The sequence below is a fragment of the Danio aesculapii genome, chromosome 7, assembly GCF_903798145.1.
Source record: "Danio aesculapii chromosome 7, fDanAes4.1, whole genome shotgun sequence".
Lineage (NCBI taxonomy): Eukaryota > Metazoa > Chordata > Actinopteri > Cypriniformes > Danionidae > Danio > Danio aesculapii.
Window position 1 is genome coordinate 63374932 of NC_079441.1, and position 19757 is coordinate 63394688.

The 19757-nt window shown below is 36.2% G+C and overlaps 1 protein-coding gene across 1 annotated transcript in view; it reads right to left on the reverse strand.

The window, feature by feature from the left end:
• The window catches only part of mmp15b (matrix metallopeptidase 15b), a 61586-nt gene that overhangs the window by 13762 nt on the left and 28067 nt on the right, over window positions 1-19757 (reverse strand). Inside the window, 2 exon segments of the mRNA XM_056462321.1 lie at window positions 7128-7354; window positions 12330-12491. Coding sequence (XP_056318296.1) covers window positions 7128-7354; window positions 12330-12491 — 389 coding nt within the window.

Consider the following 19757-nt stretch of genomic DNA (forward strand, 5'->3'; position numbering starts at 1 on the left):
ATATGAGCTTCAGTTATAATAAAAGCTTGCTAACACAAACTAATCAAGAATGCATTCTATACAGATGAAGGCAAACACATGGTGTAAATGACATGTACACACACACATACACATGCACACCTACACACACAATGTATCCATTACACTCAAGACTGTGTGAGTGTTCCAAACCAAGCCCAAATTAAAACCAGAGCTGATTCTGTGGCCAGCACACTCTAAATTTATCCCGCTTTCTCCCTACACACTCCTCAACAAAAGCACCACACACACACACTGAGAGAGAGAAAAACACACACCTTGTTTTTACATAAATGAAAACAGTCATGAAGAAACTTATGTTTTTGGGGGGTTTTCTTACATAGAGAGTAACACACAATCCTGGCCTTTTATACTGTACACAGGACATGTACTGTAGATTACTGCTGGGTGGCCCTTCACTCAAGGGCATCTATTGCTGTCTAATGAATAACTTGCAATAACTACTGAGATCTACAGTATTAAACATTAACACCTGTTGGAAAAATACATTCAGATTTACTTAAATACTGTAATACTGAAGTAAGTCCAGTAAGCTTTCCCCTTGCTCACCATTACAATTGTGTTGTACAAGGTTGTAGCAAGGTTATAATAGTTATCGATGCGTAATACTTATTTGTTTGTGGAAAATGCTACACATTTCCATGCTAAAGTTAATTGAATTATTTATTTAGCAACGATAATTGATATAATTGATCAAAAGTGACATTAAAATACTTAATCAAAGTAATAGTTTTACACGTTTATAATGTCATTTTTATTTCAAATAAATGCTGTTTTGTTTCTTTTTTCTTCAATTAATCATTAATAAAAACACCATAACTCATTTATTCATTCATTTTCCTTCAGCTTAGTCCTTTTATTCATCAATGGTCGCCACAGCGGAATGAACTCATTCACACACATACACTACGGCCAATTTTGTTTATTCAATTCACCTATAGCGCATGTGTTTGGACTGTGGGGGAAACCGGAGCACTCAGAGGAAACTCACGCCAACACAGGGAGAACATGCAAACTCCACAGAGAAATGCCAACTGACCCAGCCGGGACTCGAACTAGTGACCTTCTTGCTGTGAGGCGACAGTGCTAACCACTGAGCCACCGTGTCGCCATTTATAATAACAATTACAAAGATGTGATATGATCAAAATAAACAAATATTGACCATTTTTTGTAGTTCCTAACCATTAGTTTCCTAATGTAAGTTTAGGTTATACAAGATTCAACTTGATGTTTTAAGTCAATTTGATTTTATGATATGGCAATAAGTTCAATATGATCAATAAGTCATGACAACATCTGTTTTCATGTTAACCATAACTTATTATTCATTCCCTTGCTTTTATTCGGCTTATTCCCTGTTTTACCAGATTAGTAAAAAAAAAAAAGAAAAAAGAAAAGAAAAAAGAAAAAGAAAGAAAAAATTTACGGAAAGAAAAAGAAAGATAATAAGATAGACAGCAAAATGAATTGCCATCATAACTCATTAAATGAAGTTAATCATGTTTTAACTTAATTATTTTAAGTTACACAAGCTGCTTAAAATGTGTTAAATGTAATTTAAGTTAAAATGACTCATAAGGTTAATTTGATTCAACTTAAAATTAATATTAAGGTTTATTTTAGTGTATTATTGTCAGGAATCTTTCCGGACCATCAGATTCATTCACTGCACCTGCACAGCCTCAATCACCAGAATACTTATCAATTTCACCTGTTGCTCATCACTAGCTCACGCTATATAAGCCTGGAACATTCACTGTCTGATCTACTCGTTAGTACCCTGACTTTTTTCTCTTAAGCTACATAGCACTTATTGTCATTACATCCTGTCTGCCTGCTCATCAGTTTGTCTGTCATCCCATTTGGTATCTTGCCCTGGTAATCCTGTACTGGTTTTACATCCACCGGAATCATCTTGTTACATTTGTCACCCAAAGTTAAGTTAAGTTAAGTTAAGTTCTGTTTGTTTTGTTTTCTTCTATAATGATGGTATTGATGATATTTCTGTTCTGAATAACCCTCTTTTACCTTGTTTAAGTATCATTAAATATCCATTCTTTTTAATAATCCGCCTTTGTCTTCTCTCTGATCTGTTACAATTATATTCTAGTAGGGGCAGCATGGTGGCTCAATGGTTAGCACTGTCGCCTCACAGCAAGAAGGTCACTGGTTCCAACTGTGGGTCAGTTGGTATTTCTGTGTGGCGTTTGCATGTTCTCCCCGTGTTTGTGTGGGTTTCCTCCACAGTCTAAAGACATGAGCTATAGGTGAATTGAATAAACTACAGTAAATTGGCCAGTAAAAGTACAAGTGTTACAGTAAAAGTGTATGTTTGTGAATGAGTGTGTATGGATGTTGCCCAGTAGTGGGTTGCAGCTGGAAAGGCATCTGCTCTGTAAAACATATGCTGGATAAGTTGGCAGTTCATTCCACTGTGGCGACCCCTGATGAATAAGCCCATTAGGCACACAACATAAGACGTTAATATTAGGTTAGATTTAGGTCATGATGTCAGGTGACCAAACTTCAATGTCTAGCCAGCGTCCAAGGACAATGTTATTTTGACATCCAATAACGTCAAATTACGTTGATATTTGGTTGATTTTAGGTTGTGTTGGAAAGTGACTAAAATCCAACGTCTGATAGATGTCATAGTGGCAACGTCCACACAACGTCAAGGTGTAACATGATTCGACGTTGACATTTGGTTGATTTTAGGTAGATTTTAAGTAGGACGTTGGACATTGTTGTCGGCCTGATGTTGGGTTCTGACGTCAACCTGATTTTCATATCCAAACTAAATCCAACATCAATATGACGTCATGTTGATGTCCTGTGCCTGCAGGGAAGTGACTAAGCTGAATGAATGATTATTCTACCAGCCTAAATTATATAATAGATATAAAATTATTTGTTTTAAAAGATTTTAAAAAATGAATTATAATAGTAATAATAAATAATAATTTTCTGGAAGAAAGGATTTAATTCTGATATTATTAATTGCATCCACATGGCTAACCACAGCACAGCAGTCATGTTTCCTAAATGACATCATTAGGTTTTATTTTCATGTATAAAATCTGTTTAGTCACACATTTCCACGTGTGAATATTTTTTCAGTCTTCTGTATTCCCTAAATCGATTTTCACCAGCAAGACTAAAGCAAAATAATGCACCTACTTCATCTAATGGACCGAAAGCGAAAGATCATATGATGCGGTTGTGTTTTTCAGGAACTAAAGATCCTCCGTCACAGAGAGCACTTCTTTCATGCAACAGCGAATCACATGACGTGACCCGACCACAAAACCGCAACTCCAGCAAAAGGAGATAAAGTCTGAGGAATCTCTTGATCAACTCCAGACTCAAAAACACGACTCCTTTCCTCTTTATGGAGCGCTGCCCCGTAACAAAGAGCGGTGCTGGGGGTTTTACGGCCCATTGCCCAACAAAGCCTGATTGAGAGCAGGCCGAGCACAGCAGGCCTTCACCTGTGTGTCAGTGCTTTCACCTGGAACTCAACATGTTTTTTTCACCATTCAGTGGTGGAGTGAATCCAACGAAGCCAATGAAAAACATGCCAGACACATATTTCACTACAGACAAGGGCTGTCAATGGATTAAAATTTGAATTTAACGAAATATGTAAGCCATAAATCAATTCTCTAATATTTACTTAATTAAAGCTGAATTTCCTTGAGGAACGAATATAAAAACAAGCTGATGTTTTGCTTTGCATAATATTAAAATGGTTTTAGCTTGAATATTATTTGGCAGGATTTTAATAGTCACTATGAGAACAACAATAGATAGTTTACCTCAGATTTTAGAAAAAATCTGTAGTAGTTACTGTTTTCATGGCTGGGAAGTGCTCTACATGCGTATTTGATAGCTCAATAGTAGTTTTTAAACTTTTTACAACTGCTAACTTATTGTTTGCTAACTTTTTAAATTTTTTATATTTTGACATTTTTATCTTTGAAGTGTTAATTTTTGAGCCAAAGCTCTTAAAATGTACCTGGCTGGGAGACCACATGGGAAAACTAGGTTGCTGTTGGAAGTGGTGTTAATGAGGCCAGCAGGGGGCGCTCAACCTGCTGTCTGTGTGGGTCCTAATGCCCCAGTATAGTGAAGGGGACACTATGCTGTCAGTGAGCGCCGTCTTTCGGATGAGATGTCAAACCAAGGTCCAGACTCTCTGTGGTCATTAAAAGAAATCCCATGGCATTTTCATAAAGAGTAGGGGTGTAACCCCAGTGTCCTGGCCAAAGTGTCCCGTCCATCAGCCTTTTACCCATCATGGCCTCCCAATCATCCCTATCCACCGAATTGATTGATACCATTATCTCTCCACTCCACCTATAGCTAGTGTGTGGTGAGCGCACTGGTTCCATTGTCCTGTGGCTGCTGTCGCATCATCCAAGTGGATGCTGCACACTGGTGGTGGGGTTGAGAGATCCCCCACCCTCCCCCATGACTGTGAGGTGCTTTGGGTGTATGGCCACGATAAAATCACTATATAAACACACATTACGTTACATAAAATGAACATGTTAGCATGTTAGCGTTAATAAACATGTTAGCTTTAATTAGCCTTAATTAACAGGTACTGTCTGGTGAATTCATTTGACTTAAATGACAGTTGATGAGCATGAAAGGAATAAAATGGAGGTGAAAAACAGCCTAACCATAATAGCTGACCATAATAGCATAATAGCCGGAATGGACCTTATTAAGTTCTATGATATTCCAGAAATTCCATGACCTGTGGGAATTCTGTTTGACTGAGACACGATCCCCAAATAAACATTATCGTAACACTTTATTTTAAGCCACAATTCATGTTATTGGGTGGCAGTACTTCATAGCATGTTACCAAAATTCATTACTGTTATTGTAAATATAATAAGTGTCTAGTAGACATTTGCAAAAATTAGCTTAAAGAAATATTTTATGATGATGATGCATGATTTAATTTTGGGGGTAAACCAGTTAACTATCCCTTTATATTTTTAACTATTATTATTAATACAAAAATATGACATATTTTGTTTTTAATGAAATTAAGAAGAAACTGAAACAGCCAGAAGGTATAGTGTACATATCTAAATAGTAGGTCTCTGAGTTATTGATTTTTTTTATTCATTTAAGTAAACAAATAGTTTTATTCAGCAATGAAGTATATGAATAGCTCATTGGTTCATTGAATCATTTACTGTAGCTCCAGTATTCTGTTTGCACTCGTGCTGTGCAGGACATAAACATCCCTTGTGTGATACTTACTGTACTTGTTCCTCATGTGATATTGCTTAACTATATCATATGACACAAATATGAGAGGAAGAAAAACTCATACAAGGCATTATTGCCTCAATATCTTGCATTTTAGTTGTTGTCCTGAATCATTCCTCCCCAATTATTATCAATATGAAATTTAAAAAGAGACAAATCTGATGGCTTTCATTGACTAATTAGTTAAATGTATGCAGTAAAGGCACAATATGTAAGATTTGTTCATTCAAATATCTAAAAACTGCTGTAACAGTGTCATATTTTTTGCTGACGTACAGTATATACTTAAGTTATGCCAAATATTTCAAAGAATATTACAATCCAGAGAAATAAGAAATTACTAGTAAGATGGATCGTGTCCTTTGTGCCCATGCTAATTATGTCATACATCCTCGGTTTCTAGTTTGGTATTGTAGAAAACAGGGAGATATAAAAAAGCTTTAAATGTTGTGTGTTAGATTAGACTCCACAAAGCAGCATTATAACAGAAGCTTAACATGTATTTAGTATAATTGTTACATGCTTGTGCCCTGTTTGTGTTCTCTCTCTCTCTCTCTCTCTCTCTCTCTCTCTCTCTCTCTCTCTCTCTCTCTCTCTCTCTCTCTCTCTCTCTCTCTCTGTTCTCTCGTATCTGCTTCATATTCTCAGGTTCCGTTTATTGGTCAATCTATCCGTCAATCATTTCCTTCCTGCTGATGTCACTTTGACGTCATGTCCAATAGGCCAAGACCACCCGGCATAAAAGCGTGTGCCAGAACACTCACCAGTCTCTCTTGTCCCTCTTGTTTCTGTTGTACGTCTGTTGCTGTGTTTATTGCGTTGCAATCCAGAAAAAGAAAAGCCCCCTGATTTGTACCACATTTTCAGATTTTACCACATTCTCACCCTGTTATTTACTTGTTTATTTTATGTTTTGCGTTTTGTTTTACCTGCTTTCTGGAAGTGTTCTTCACCAGTCTTGAACCCCATCATCACAGTCAACTTCTCTCTGCATCTCAAGTCCGCAAACGTACATGGCAAGCTACTGGGCAAACTGGTAACCGCAGAAATGCCATCGATACAAAGGTAAGCGCGATGGTACAAATGGTAGCGCGAAAAGCGTCGTACCGCCCCGTAGAGTTTGTTTTATAATTAAATGCAGCCATATGTAGATCTAGCTATATAATTTGTGTTCTCTAGAAATGTATATGAGGTACGTTTTCACAAAAAGTGTTGAATAAAACTGCTGTTTCATCTTCACATGATCACAGCCGTTAGTATGGATGTAACGAAGACCACAACTGCCATCATTCCACACTCAAAATCAAACTACATCTTTCTTTGTTGTGAATACGCGCCCTCTAGTGGCAAAAATGACATACTATGGCTTTAAATCGACAGTCCTGTAAAGTAATAATTAAATTAAATTAAATTAAATTAAATTAAATTAAATTAAATTAAATTAAATTAAATTAAATTAAATTAAATTAAATTAAATTAAATTAAATTAAATTAAATTAAATTAAATTAAATTAAATTAAATTCACGCTATCCAGAAATATATACAGAGGTACGTTTTCACAAGAAGCCTGTGTTGATTAAAACAGTGCTGTTTCATTTTCACATGATCACAGCTGTGAGTATGGATGAAACGAAGACCACATATCCCATGATTCCTCTCTCATAATCAAACTACGCCTTTGTTTGTTGTGAAAACAGACCCTCTAAAGGCAAAAATGGCATAATGTGCCTTTAAATTGCCAGTCCTGTAAAGTAATGAAAATGAAACAAGGTTTAGATAGTGAGGGTCTCACCTTAAAAACAAACATCTCTCCCCTGAGCATGGTGACGGTGTCGAAATTGCCCTCACAGATGTTGGGGCCATAGTGATCCGGGCGGTCGGTGGTGCGAGGCTTGTCTGGGCGGCGAGGAGGTGCTCCTGGAGGACTTTTAGGAGGATTAGGAGCTCTAGGGTCTGGATGAGCCGGACGTCGCGGGGTCACAGTGGGCAGCGCCTGGGTCGGAGAGCTGCTTGGGGGTCCTACGAGTAAAAGGGTGGAACTACTTTAGTATCTGCAGCAATTAAAGGTGTGTCATTAGTAACCCTGCAGGACCACAAAGCAAGTTGCACAGATATATTTTTGGCAATAGCTAATGATACATTGTATGAGTCCAAATTATTGATTCTTTTTATGATAAAAATCATTACATTATTAAGTAACGATCATATTTAGTGTAAATATATCAAAACTTGATCTTTGATTAATAATATGCTATTTTTTGCTATGCAACTTAGTTTAGACTACTTTGAAGACCATTTTCTCAGTAGTTGAGTTTAGATTCCAAATTTTTAAATAGTAAACATTTTCCTATCCCAACAAACTATGGTTTTGAAATAAAATAAAATAAAATAAAATAAAATAAAATAAAATAAAATAAAATAAAATAAAATAAAATAAAATAAATAAATAAATAAATAAATAAATAAATAAATAAATAAATAAATTAATTAATTAATAAATTAATTAATTAATAAATTAATTAATTAATTAATTAATTAATTAATTAATTAATTAATTAATTATTAATTAATTAAAATAAAATAAAATAATGCATCTTTGCAATTAAATTGTACATCTTTAATCTTAAATTAAAATTAAATTAATTTGAACATCATTAAATTAAATTGTACATCTTTACATTAAATTAAGTTGTACATCTTTACAATTCAATAAAATTAAATTAAAATTAAATTGAAAATCTTTAAATTAAATTAAATTAAACGTCTTTAAATTAAATTTTACATCTGTAACCTTATAATAAATTAAATTAAATTAAATTAAATTAAATTAAATTAAATTAAATTAAATTAAATTAAATTAAATTAAAATTAAATTAAATTAAATTAAATTAAATTAAATTAAATTAAATTAAATTAAATTAAATTAAATTAAATTAAATTGTGTATGGATGTTTCCCAGGGATGGGTTGCAGCTGGAAGGCCAAACATATCCGCCGCGTAAAACATATGCTGGATAAGTAGGCGGTTCATTCTGCTGTGGCGACCCCAGATTAATAAAGGGACTAAGCCGAAAAGAAAATGAATGAACGAATGAATGAATAAAAGTATTCATAAAATTCAGTTGCATTATGAGTAATCATAATAGATAATTTATATTAATACCTATTATAATAAAAAAAAATGAAATATTGGGAAGAAAAGGAGTTTTTCTGTTTGACTGTCATAAAATAACAAATTTTATTTCCTTTATAATTCATAAAATAAACTAGATCAACAAAGTATAACAATAGCAATGGTGCCAGTCGTCACCGCAAATATAAATGAATTGATAAATAAGCTGCCAGGTCGCGATCAAAGCTTCATGTAAAGTGACTCTAGTGCTCCCTCACAGCTTTATCTCCCTCATGCCAAACTTAAATAAACATTACTGAGTCCACAAAGACCAGATTATTTCAAAGGAAACCGGCCAGGCAAAGCAAACCGACCTACTCCCTAAAAAACTGCTTACTGCATTTAAGCAAACAAAATAAATGTTTTACAACAGCACGTGTTTATGATAACCACATTAACCAGGAAACTAACAGCTAACAAAACAAAATCTAAAGCTGTAAACCTATAAACATTTTCAGCCAGTTCTTACTGATGATAAAGCAGCTGATAAAGAGAAAAACAATGAACAGGGTTTGAAAATGAAAAGCACCAGACCTGAAAAAATGCACAGTGAATCTTGTATTAAACACTATTGGTAAAGTGTATAGGTATATTATGAATTTTGCATGCCAGGTCCTGTAGAATCATCCTTTTAAAACCACTAATAATTTATTGTTGTGATCAGAAATTGACGAGCATTGATGAGTTGTTAACATAAATATAAATTTGTGCATTTACATTAGATTTGTCACAATCACCAGCGATCTAGCTGGTGCAGATCACTGGGGCACTACACATGTGCCCCTGATATGAACTACAACTCCCAGAAGTCTTTGCACTCATCACTCCGGCCACAGCTGGATTCACACGGGGCTTCAGCGACAACGCTTGACAGAGGGCGTGTCTGAAGTTGGGGCTGACGCGATCGTCATAGCAGCGTCAGCCAATGAAATTAGTCAACAATAGGCCACTGTCTGAGCTGGTGTATTTGCATACAGTGGTCTGATTGGCTGATACTTCCGTTGGCGCTTGAAAAAATGAGCAAATCCTATTTTCTGCAGTGCCTTTGAAGTGGCCCCGAACGATCCACAATGCAGTTTGAATGGGAAGCGTTGAAGCTGACGCCCCATGTGAATGGGGCATGACAATCATTCAGACACTGACACACACACAAACACACACACACAAACACAGCTGAGGCTCATGATTAACAAATGGCCCGTTTCCACTAAGTGGTACAGTACGGTACGGTACGGTTTGGTACGCTTTTATGGCCGTTTCCACTGTCAAAAGGCGGACCGAACCGAACCGTACCATACCACTTTTTCGGCACCCTTTCGAAAGGGTACCAAACACGAGAAATGGTACCAAAAGGCGGAGCTAGACGCGCAGCTGAACGCTATTGGTTTACAGAGAGGCGTCATTTCCTTACGCAACAAGCCAGAATGAAAACAAAAATCCCGCCATGTTTGAAATACACAGCGAGAGATTATAGCGGAATTATATATACATATAATAACGAGCAATGGTCGATCTGGGCTCAAACAAACCTTGTCGTCGTCTTGATGAACAGCCACAAAGCCAAGAAGAAGAGCAGATTTACCCTGTGCCCCGTAGTTTTTTACGAGGCAGTCTGAGGCGCGAGCGGTTTCGCTTTCTTGCTAGCGCTCGTGCGCGTCTAACATTATATCTGAAATAACAAACTTCTTGAGCTGATGATAATAACCTGCGCTTGATTATTGACGTGCTTTTGAAACCTGATCCCGTCAGACACTGACAAACGCAAGAGTGAAGCGTGAAGAAACAAAGGAGAAGCCGGAAAAAAAGGAGCACATTATTTTTCAGCAAACATGAACAAAATGCCATGTATAACTAACTTATTATCTTCACCTTTTGGACTAATATGAACTGGGAATGACGGAATTACTCTCTAACAGAGGCTACATGTGCTGCTGAAGATTACATACACAGATAAGAGGTTTTCACTGACTGTGGGCTATATTTTGTGTTGTTTTGAACCTAAATATGGACGAAATGTCTGCTATATGTAGTTCTTCTGTAGTTGGTAACATATCGGAGACTGTAAAGGGCTGTATTTGTTTATATATGTTCTTTTATGTAGTTTCGCACGGTCATTGATCTGCAGTTATAATCAACTCATGTTCATTGAAAAGTTAGTAATAAACATTTCTACACAAGTATTTATGTGTATGAAGCATCTGTTTTGTGAGAAGTGCTTTTCATTTGATATGTGAATGACCCCTACAGCTTTATTGTAGACATTTCCTCGAGCGAGAATGACGTCGACTGAAACTCTGTCATACACCACGCCCACCAAAAGGGTACCCTTGTTACTGGAAACACAAGCCTGATAAAGGTGACCCGTACCAAACCGAACTGTACCGTACCATACCAGTCAGTGGAAACGAGCCATTATACACCTCACATTCTCACACACTTTGCTGAGTCTTGGTCATTATTAACCTGCAGCCTTACAAAGCGTCAATCCTGTCTAGTCTTTCTGTGTTTTGATCCTTGCCTTGTTTTCACATTATTGATTCTTTGCCGCCTGTACTGACCATTCGCCTGCCTGACTACTTTTATTGATAAACTGCACATCGATCCTCATCTCCATTGTCCAGTGTCATCTGTTACAAGATTAGTCAGTACTGAAGCCTAACAAAAGAACTTATGATAACGGTCCAAAATTAGGAAACCCAAATGTATACAGTTGAAATCAGAATTATTAGCCCCCTTTGATTTTCTTTTTCTTTTTAAAATATTTCCTAAATGATGTTTAACAGAGCAAGGTATTTTTTACAGTATTTCTGATAATATATTTTCTTCTGGAGAAAGTCTTATTTGTTTTATTTTGGCTGAAATAAAAAGCAGTATTTAATTTTTTATGAACCATTTTAAGGTCAAAATTATTAGCCACTTAATTAGTCTACAGAACAAACCATCGTTATACAATAACTTGCCTAATTACCCTAACCTACCTAGTTAACCTAATTAACCTAGTTAAACCTTTAAATGTCACTTTAAGCTGTATAGAAGTGTCTTGAAAAATATCTAGTCAAATATTATTTACTGTCATCATGGCAAAGATAAAATAAATCAGTTATTAGAAATGAGTTATTAAAACTATTATGTTTAGAAATGTGTTGAAAAAATCTTCTCTCCGTTAAACTGAAATTGGAGCAAAAAATAAACAGGGGGGCTAACAATTCTGACTTCAACTGTATATTAGGGAAAAATATTCAATAAAAAGAAAAATTCAAGAGAAACAAAAAAAGAATAAATTTTGGTTGAAATTTTGTAGTTTGTTGTTTTCTTTTCCAATATGTCGGATTAATTTAAATATATAATTTTTCTATTTCTAAAGACGCTTATTGACTGAAATATTATTTTAATATTTCTGTTTAAAATATATATATAGAATGCACCAAAATATATTACTGATATTCACTGAGAAATGGATAAAAATATTCATTTTCAAAATAGGGCTTACTCATTTATGTTGAGCACTGTATATATTTATATTTATATTATTTCAGCCAAAGAAAAAGAATGCTGTGAAAAATTAAATATCACTTGGGAAATGTGGGTTTGGGGGGGGGGGGGGGGGGGGGGTTGGGGGGGGCTAATAATTTGGTCTTCGAATGTATCAAAATGACCAAAAACACAAAATGCGTTATATTTCTTTAAGAAAATAATTGTAAAAAAAAAAAATAATAATAATGAAAAATAAAAAAAAAAGATCTTTTTCTAAATCCATTACTGAAAACTACAGATTTTTGGACCCAAATGAGTTATGAGGCTCCGACCAAATTCATCAGGTTACCGTAAATCTGCTGGACTCCACGGAGATCATCCTCAGGCAGCTCGAAGTTTTCCGTGTCCATCCACTGGTAGAAAGGCGCCATGATTGCCAAAGGATTATTGGAGTGTTCCAGTCCAAGGGCATGGCCCAGCTCATGAACGGCTACCAGGAACAGATCATTACCTGCGGGACACACAGATTAAATATCACACGCTCTGGTGTAAGAGAAAGCTAATGGTCAGCAGTGAGGAGACTGAGCTGATTTACTGAGGTCACTAGTGAAGAATGTCTGATACAACAGTTTATTCATCTTCATTCGCTCACAGCTGCACTTTATGGCTTGAGGACACATGATATACTGCATATCAACATCACATTTGCTGCAGAGTTAAGAGCGCGCATTAAACAAACCCGCCACTGGTCTTGCAGTAGATAAGGAAATTAAGCTACAGTTGAAGTCAGAATTATTAGCCCCACTGTTTATTTTTTTCCCCAATTTCTGTTTAACGGAAATAGGATTTTTTTTCAACACGTTTTTAAACATAAAAGTTTTAATAACTCATTTCTAATAACTGATTTATTTTATCTTTGTCATGATGACAGTAAATAATATTTTACTAGATATTTTTTTAAGATAATATTTAGCTTAATGTGCAATTTAGGTTAATTGGGTTAACTGGGAAAGTTAGTGTAATTAGGCAAGTTATTGTAAAATGTTGGTTTGTTCTGTAGACCAGTGTTTCCCAACCCTGTTCCTGGAGGCACACCAACAGTACACATTTTGGATGTCTCCCTTTTCTGACCCATTAACTTCAGGTGTTGGAGTCTCTTCTGATGTTATGATAAGTTGATTCAGGTGTGTTTGATTAGGGAGAGGTTGAAAATGTGTACTGTTGGTGTGCCTTCAGGAACAGGGTTGGGAAACGCTGCTGTAGACTATCGAAAAAATATAGCTTAAAGGGGCTAACAATATTGACCTTAAATGGTTTTTGAAAAATTAAAAACTGCCTTTTTTCTAGCCGAAATAAAACAAATAAGACTTTCTCCAGAAGAAAAAATATTATAGGAAATAATGTGAAAAATTTCCTTGCTCTGTTAAACATAATTTGGGAAATATTTGAAAAAAGAAAAAAAAATCAGAGGAGGGTTAATATTTTTCACTTCAATCTTTAGTAAATTTGCAGTTAAATGTTTTACAGTATATCTCAGTGGCTTTGGTGCATTTCTCACAACACTATTTACATTTGCACAACAGTTAATGCATTTCTCAAAACAATTAGTCATTTGTGCACATCATAGTAGCAGTTTCTCATTCCTTCCAACAAATTGCAGATGCTTTGGACATGCATCAATTGCTTTCATATAACTCTCTGCTGTTTTATAACATTGTCATTTTCTTATGTCATGTCAGTCAAAATTAACTATAAAATAGTCATAGTCATTCCATATAAAACTAATAGTCCCCATTTTATTACTTGAGTCATTAGTTGTCTAACACTGACACTTTCATTGACATCAATACTTGCTTTTGAGGAATGAGCTATCCATTTTGAGCAAGTGACACGTTTTTGCAGGTTATCAACAAGGTTTTGCAGTTTGTGCTAATTGTTTCAGGAAATGCATTAACTGTTGTGCAAATGTAAATAGTGTTGTGAGAAATGCACTGAGAAAAATTGTAGTCTGGGGTCGCTACAGTAGAATGTACCGCCAACTTATCCAGCATTTTTTTTATGCAGCGGATGCCCTTCCAGCCACAACCCATCACTGTTAAACACCCACACACTTCCATTCACACACATACACTACAGACAATTTTAGCTTACCCAATTCACCTATAGCGCATGTCTTAGGACTGTGGGGGAAACCCACGCCAACACAGAGAAAACATGCAAACTCCACACAGAAATGCCAATTGTTCCAGCCGAAGTTCAAACCAGCGACCTTCTTGCTTTGAGGCAAGAGTGCTACCCACTGCGCCACTGTGCTGCCCAAATTTGCAGTTATATGTATACATTTTTTTACAGTAAATTAGACATTATTTAAATGTAATGTAATTGTGATGTATTCTGTGTTTTATCTATAAAAACACAGTCATAGATAGACAGACAGACAGACAGACAGACAGACAGACAGACAAACAGACAGACAGACAGACAGACAGACAGACAGACAGACAGACAGACAGACAGACAGACAGACAGACAGACAGACAGACAGACAGACAGACAGACAGACAGATAGATAGATAGATAGATAGATAGATAGATAGATAGATAGATAGATAGATAGATAGATAGATAGATAGATAGATAGATAGATAGATAGATAAATGCACCCAGACATACCTCTGGCTACATAATTTGCACTCTCCAGAAATGTATACAGGGGTACTTAATCACAATGAGCCTGTTTTAAATAAGTAAGATTAATAGTTCAATCATGAATATTATGACATATTAATCTGACCTAATACATTGTGATATTATGGTGGTTATAAAACGGCTAAACCAGTTTAAACTAGCATTTTACTCTTAAGATTTAGTATTTTTTTTCTGTAAGTAAAAAAGTATTCAAAAAATTGGAAGTTTTGTAATTTTCCATTTCTTCAAAGTGGATTATCAGTTAGTAATGCGTTTGCAAACAATTTACAATGATCTACACACTAAAGCGATTTATGAGCTTGCATTGAAAGTGCACTCAGTCAGTGACTGATTTTAATCATATTCAGTCTGCATTTTCCAACTGTCACAATGATCTGTGACCCAAAGGGTGTAAATGTCTCTGCAATTCTTATTTCAAGAACAAAAAAAAATCCCCTTATTCATTATTATCCAGTGCAGACCTCTATGAATGCCCTATGAAGTCATCAGACAGTAATGTTGCTCGTTCATCCTATTTTTTTTCCAGAGAGGAAACATCATTAGGTCTAATAAGTCTGCAGATAAGAGAAGTACTAAACCGGCTGTCCTAATGCTTTCAGACAGTTCAATCAATGCCGGCTTTCAGACAAAACGCTCTCGTCATTCAAAGCTGCTCTTGTGTGAGCGAAAAGATGCAACTTCAGGGCAATGGGAGACATCTCTCCTTACAGCTGTGACACGCTGACCGCAAGTTCAACTGTTTCTAACAATGATGATCCTGTAGCCAGACGTTACAAACCTACGGAAACAGGCTGTACATAACCCCGCCGGTGCCTTTTGAAGTTACATTATGTGCTTTCTCAGTGAATGTTGTAGTCAGTGTGTCAGTAGTTTATCAAATGTGTCATGACGCATTCATTCATAAAAATATGACTGACCCTTAACCCGTTTTCAAACAAAGAGGCCTTTCCAAGTAACTGTAGTAATGAAAGATGATATTAGAGGAAATCATCATACTAAAGGTTTCCTTAAAGGAACACTTCACTTTAAAAAAGGCTTATTTTGCAAGTCTTCTAAACAGTGGTCCTTAACAAGTACCAGATACCAGTCTGTGGATCAATTGGAACTGGGCCACACAAGAAATCATTAATTATTTCCATTTATACAGTGTACCCAGAAAGTATTCATAGAATTTTATTTTTTTGTTACAGCCTTATTTCAAAATTGATTAAATTAATTTATTTCCTCAAAATTCTACACACAATACCCCATAATGACAATGTGAAAAAAAAATAATTGTTGCAAATTTATTAAAAATTAAAAAACCTGAAAAATCACATGTACAGAAGTATTCACAGCCTTTGCTGTGAAGCTCTAAATTGAGCTCAGGTACGGTCTGTTTCCACTGATCATTCTGGAGATGTTTCAGCAGCTTAATTGGAGTCCACCTGTGGTCAATTCAGTTGATTGGACATGATTTGAAAGAGCATACACCTGTCTATATAAGGTACCAGGGTTGATAGTGCATGTCAAAGCACAAACCGAGCATAAAGACAAAGGAATTGTCTGTAAACCTCTAAGACAGGTTTTTCATGAGGCACAAGGCTGGGGAATGTTACAGAAAAATTTCTGCAGCTCTGAAAGTTCCAATGAGCACAGTGGAGAACAACATCTGTAAGTAGAAGATGTTTGGAACCACCAAGACTTTTCCTTGTGCTGGCCGGCCATCTAACCTCAGTGATTGGAGTTAGAAGGGCCTTAGTCAGGGCTGTGATCAATAACCTGATAATCACTCTGTCTGAGTTCCTGCGTTCTTCTGTGGAGAGAGGAGAACCTTACAGAAGGACAACCATCTGTGCAGCAATCCACCAATCAGGCCTGTATTGTAGAGTGGCCAGACGGCACATAGCAGACTGCCTGGAATTTGCCAAAAGGCATCTGAAGGACTCTCAGACCTAAGAAACAAAATTATCTGGTCTGATGAGACTAAAATTGAACTCTTTGGAGTGAACGCCAGGCGTTACGTTTGCAGAAAACCAGGCACCGCTCATCATTAGGCTAATACCATGTTTTTCAGCAGCAGGAACTGGAAGACTAGTCAGGATAGAGGGAAAGATGAATGCAGCAATGTGCAGAGACGTCCTGAAAGAAAACCTGCTTCAGAGTGCTCTTGACCTCAGACTGGGGCGACGGTTCATCTTCCAACAGGACAATGACCCAAAGCACACCGCCAAAATATCAATGGATTGGCTTCACATCAACTCGGTGAATGTTCTTGAGTGGCCTAGCCAGAGCCCAGACCTGAATCCTATTGAACATCTCTGGGGAGATCTGAAAATGGCTGTACATCATCGCTTCCCATCCAACCTGATGGAGCTTGAGAGGTACTGCAAAGAGGAATGGGCAAAAATTCCCTAAGACAGGTGTGCCAAGCTTGAGGCTGTAATTGCTGCCAAAGGTACATCAACAAAGTATTGAGCAAAGGCTGTGAATACTTATGAACATATGATTTTTCAGGTTTTTTATTTTTAATACATTTGCAACATAATCAAAAAAGTGTGTTGAAAAAAACAAGTCTCTTTTGGGAAATATTTTTAAAAGAACTATTCATCACAGAAGGGTTAATAATCTTACCTTCAGCTGCATTTAAGAAATGAGTCTCAGCTTAATGACTATGGCATAATATGGGTCTCATGAAAAAAGAACAATTGAGAACCACAATTATATATAACTTTAAGGCTAATTTATTCAAAATAAAGGCCAAAAAAAGATCTGTTTAAATTTCATGAGGACTTTAGGGCTATGATACAATCCAATCTGACAATCAGCAAACATCAAGCCATCAAAAAAGTATCTGCCAACTCAGTTTTTCCAGCATGTTCCACATTGTCAACACTATTCAGACCTTGTCGTTGGCTTTTTGGTTCTGTGAGCAGGGAGATAGAGAGAGAGAGAGAGATAACTCTGAGCTGTTCATCTTAGCAAACAAGTGCACAAGAAGAAAAGCTAAAGAGATGAAAGCAAGCATCTGAGCATTCCGCAACGCAAATCTTTTCAGAACAAACATGGTCTGGAATGATGAAAGTGATCAACGTGATTCATATTCTAAATGGTAAACAAGCTCTGCTACAGTGCTGGTTTGCCTTTTCCAATAATAAATATAGACTACAGAAACTTTCTCATAAATTGTTTACTCTCATTTGGTTCAAAATGCAAGCAATGGCTGTTTGTTGGCAATATTCTTTGCAGATTAATTTTTATGTTGTCATTTGACAAAACAGTCTAGTCTACATTTGTTAGAGCTAATTTTTTGATGTTTTTTTTGTGCTATGACCTTTAACCCTTTATAGGACAAAACTGGAGTGTTACTGTAACGTAAGGGGATGCTGGACAACGGATTTGAGAATCCACATGCAGTTTTATTAAGAATCGTCAGGCAGGCAATGGTCAACATGTACAAACAGGATCATAAGGGCAATCTACACACTCAGATATAAAGGTACTTGAGCTGTCACTGGGGTGGTACCTTTCCAAAATGCACAAATTTGTACCTAAAAGGTCCATATTAATACCTCAAGGGTACATATTACAAGTACAAAAGTGTTCCTCTTATAATTTTTAGGTGCTAATTTATACTTTTAAGGTGCCAATATGGACCCTTTAATTACAAATGTTTAAGTACAAATCTTTTTTTCTGAGAGTGTAGAAGCGTAGTCAAGGTCACAGGCAAAGAGGTCGAAGGGGTGGCAAACAAGGTAAATAAGGCATGGGTCACACACGGAAAGACTAAACAAGGAGAACACTCTATAATGTTTGAGGTAAACAACAACAACAAGACTCCAAGAGCTGTATATATACAGTTGAAGTCATAATTATTAGCCCCCCTTTGAATTTTTTTTCTTTTTTAAATATTTCCCAAATGATGTTTAACAGAGCAAGGACATTTTCACAGTATGTCTGATAATATTTTTTTTTCTGGAGAAAGTATTTTCTGGAGTCTTATTTGTTTTATTTCGGCTAGAATAAAAGCAGTTTGTAATTTTTTAAAAAACATTTTAAGGTCAAAATTATTAGCCCCTTTAAATTTTTTCGATAGTCTACAGAACAAACCGTCATTATACAATAACTTGCCTGATTACCCTACCATCATGGGTGATCCAGAACTGGTGTGTGTGAGGTGCCTAATGGGAAATGTAGTGCAGTTCAGTGACCGAATTGTGGTTGGATGTCTTCCAGTGATCTATAAGACTGTTAAAGATTTTTTTTGTGTGTTAGATTCAATGTTAATAAAGTGACAATATGGTGGCATGATGGCTCAGTGATTAGCACTGTCACCTCACAGCAAGAAGGTTGCTGGTTCGAGACCAGGTTGGGTATTTCAGTGTTTGTATGTTCTCCCCGTGTTGATCTGGGTCTCCTCTGTGTGTTCCGGTTTCCCCCACAAGTCCAACGCTACAAGTGATTTGAGTAAACTAAATTGGCCGTAGTGTATGTCTGTGAATGTGAGTGTGGGTGTGGGTGTGGGTGTTTCCCAGTACTGGGTTGCAGCTGGAAGGGCATCCGCTGTGTTAACTTTTGCTGGATAAATTGGCGGTTCATTCTGCTGTGGTGACCCCTGATAAATAAGGGGACTAAGCCGAAGTAAAATGAATGAATGAATAAAGTGACAATACATGACGGCAAAGTGTACCTTTAATAAACACAATAAACACTTTTAATGCAGATGCAGATTACAGACCTTTCCTTTGCCTTTGCAAAGAAACCCGATAGCTTGATAATATAATGCAGCTTTTTACAAGCATCAAAATTTTGGTGAATCATGACTGAGAAAACGCTTGAAGGCAAATTTGTGCGCACACATGGTCAGATGAAATGAATGAGGCCCATTGTTTATTATATGCAAGAGCTGATTTTTTTTGTCCGTCGGTTGCTGTAAATGCTTGCTAATGTATGATGGATTCTAATTGGTAGTCAATGGTTTTATTGTTCGTTAGTTAAATAAAAAATCCAACGATTTTAATTATATCATTCCTTTGTGTAAATCTGGTTATAGCTGAGCAATTTTAGAGCAGATTTAAAACCAAAATCT